General features: G+C 57.4%; 1 protein-coding gene across 1 annotated transcript in view; it reads right to left on the bottom strand.

Annotated features, from left to right (window-relative positions):
• Nucleotides 1-811: 811 nt before the first annotated feature.
• LOC103780836 (tyrosine-protein kinase Blk-like) overlaps nucleotides 812-1,589 on the bottom strand; it is a gene marked incomplete at its 5' end in the record, with an annotated part of 19,987 nt that continues 19,209 nt past the window's right edge. Inside the window, 2 exons of the mRNA XM_008948528.1 lie at nucleotides 812-1,071; nucleotides 1,443-1,574. Coding sequence (XP_008946776.1) covers nucleotides 863-1,071; nucleotides 1,443-1,574 — 341 coding nt within the window. The remainder of the gene's footprint in view (nucleotides 1,072-1,442; nucleotides 1,575-1,589) is intronic.

Below are 1,589 nucleotides of genomic sequence, written 5' to 3'. Positions count from 1 at the left end.
TCCAGCCTAAATCTCCCTCTTTTAGTTTCAAACCATCACTTTTTGTCCTGTCACAACATGTCCTGCTAAAAAGTCTGTCCCCAGCTTTCCTTCTGAGGCCCCCTTGAAGTCCTGGCAGGCCACCAGAAGGTCTCCCTGGAGCCTTCTCTTCTCCAGGCTGAACAATCCCTGGTGGGATGCATCTCAGACATCCCCCCCTTCCTGCCCCAGGGTGTCACCCTGAGCTGCCTGGGGAGTCCCACAGCCTCTCCCCTTCTCCTCCACGGCCTGAGGGTGGGCATGGGAGGCACAGGGACCCAGTCTTGCCCTGACACACAAAGAAATGGGAGGTGGTCGTATCCAGTTCTTTATTATTGACTTGGGGCAGAGGGGTGGCACCAGCTGGAGAAATGGTTCCAGAGCCTGGTGTGGCCCAAGGAGGTGCAAACAACACGTTCCCACTCCTGCCTGTGACACAAAGAGGGGTGTAGTACTGCCAGCAGTGGCATCAGAAGCAGGGGGGAGATCGTGCACCCCCTGCACCCCCATCCCAACCATGGCTGTGGTTTTTCTGAGGAGCTTTTCTGTGTCCAGGTGGGTCATGAAGGAGTTTGCTGTCCTTCACAGCAGGGGTGATGTCTGTGAAGTGGGTACAGACCTCTGAGGTGGACAAGGACAGAGCTGAGCCAGCTCTCAGCCACCTCTTTAGTCTCCATGATAGCCACAGGGTTGGCAGCACCCACCTCCCTCACAGCCCTCCTCCTTCCCCATCTCCAAGTGCATCCTGGTGGCACACAGGAGGAAGGGAAGGGCCTGAAAGGAGCCATCTACTGGGTGGTGGCTTTCCTCCAGGTCTGTCCCCGGGTGCTGGTGGGACAGTGGCTTAGTGCTGAGGCTCTGGCTCGTACTGCTTCTCCGTGGCAGTGTAGAAGTCCTCCAGGACAGACTGCAGGTACTCGAAGGTGGGGCGCTCCTCAGGCTTGTTCCTCCAGCACTTCAGGATGATGTTGTAGAGTTCAAGGGGACACATGTCCGGGCAGGGCATGCGGTAACCCCGCTCCAGGTTGCGAATCACCTCGGGGTTGGTCATCCCTGGAGAGAAACAAAGCCCAAGGAGAGTCACTCATCGCCCCAGGGGTGAAGCTCAGTGCTCCTGGTAGCTCCCATCCAGGCAGAGCTGGAGGAGCAGGAGAGCCCATGGTGCTGGGCTATATCTGGGAACCATCCCATCTTCAGGGTTGTGCTCCCTGCTCCATCCCTCTGTCCCCTCCCAGACACCCCTCCGTAGGTTTTGCCTGGAACAGAGGCTCGTGGGAGGCTAAGGAAGGAAACTCAGCGTGGAGGGACAGGGATGTGTGGCCGGGCACACGTGTGCACGCCTGGGTGGGTGTCTCCAGGGGTAAAGCAGCTCTAGAAGCTTTGAAGCCAACGCACACTCATCCCATCTTCTCAGCGTGCCGTACCTGGGTAAGGGATCCGCCCGTAGGTGATGATTTCTGTCAGGAGGATCCCAAAAGACCACACGTCAGATTTGATGGTGAAGATCCCAAAGTTAATGGCCTCTGGTGCTGTCCATTTGATTGGGAATTTGGCACCTGTCCAGAGGAAAC

Source organism: Merops nubicus, unplaced genomic scaffold, assembly GCF_000691845.1.
Source record: "Merops nubicus isolate BGI_N331 unplaced genomic scaffold, ASM69184v1 scaffold4201, whole genome shotgun sequence".
Lineage (NCBI taxonomy): Eukaryota > Metazoa > Chordata > Aves > Coraciiformes > Meropidae > Merops > Merops nubicus.
This window is presented reverse-complemented; position numbering and strand designations above follow the sequence as displayed.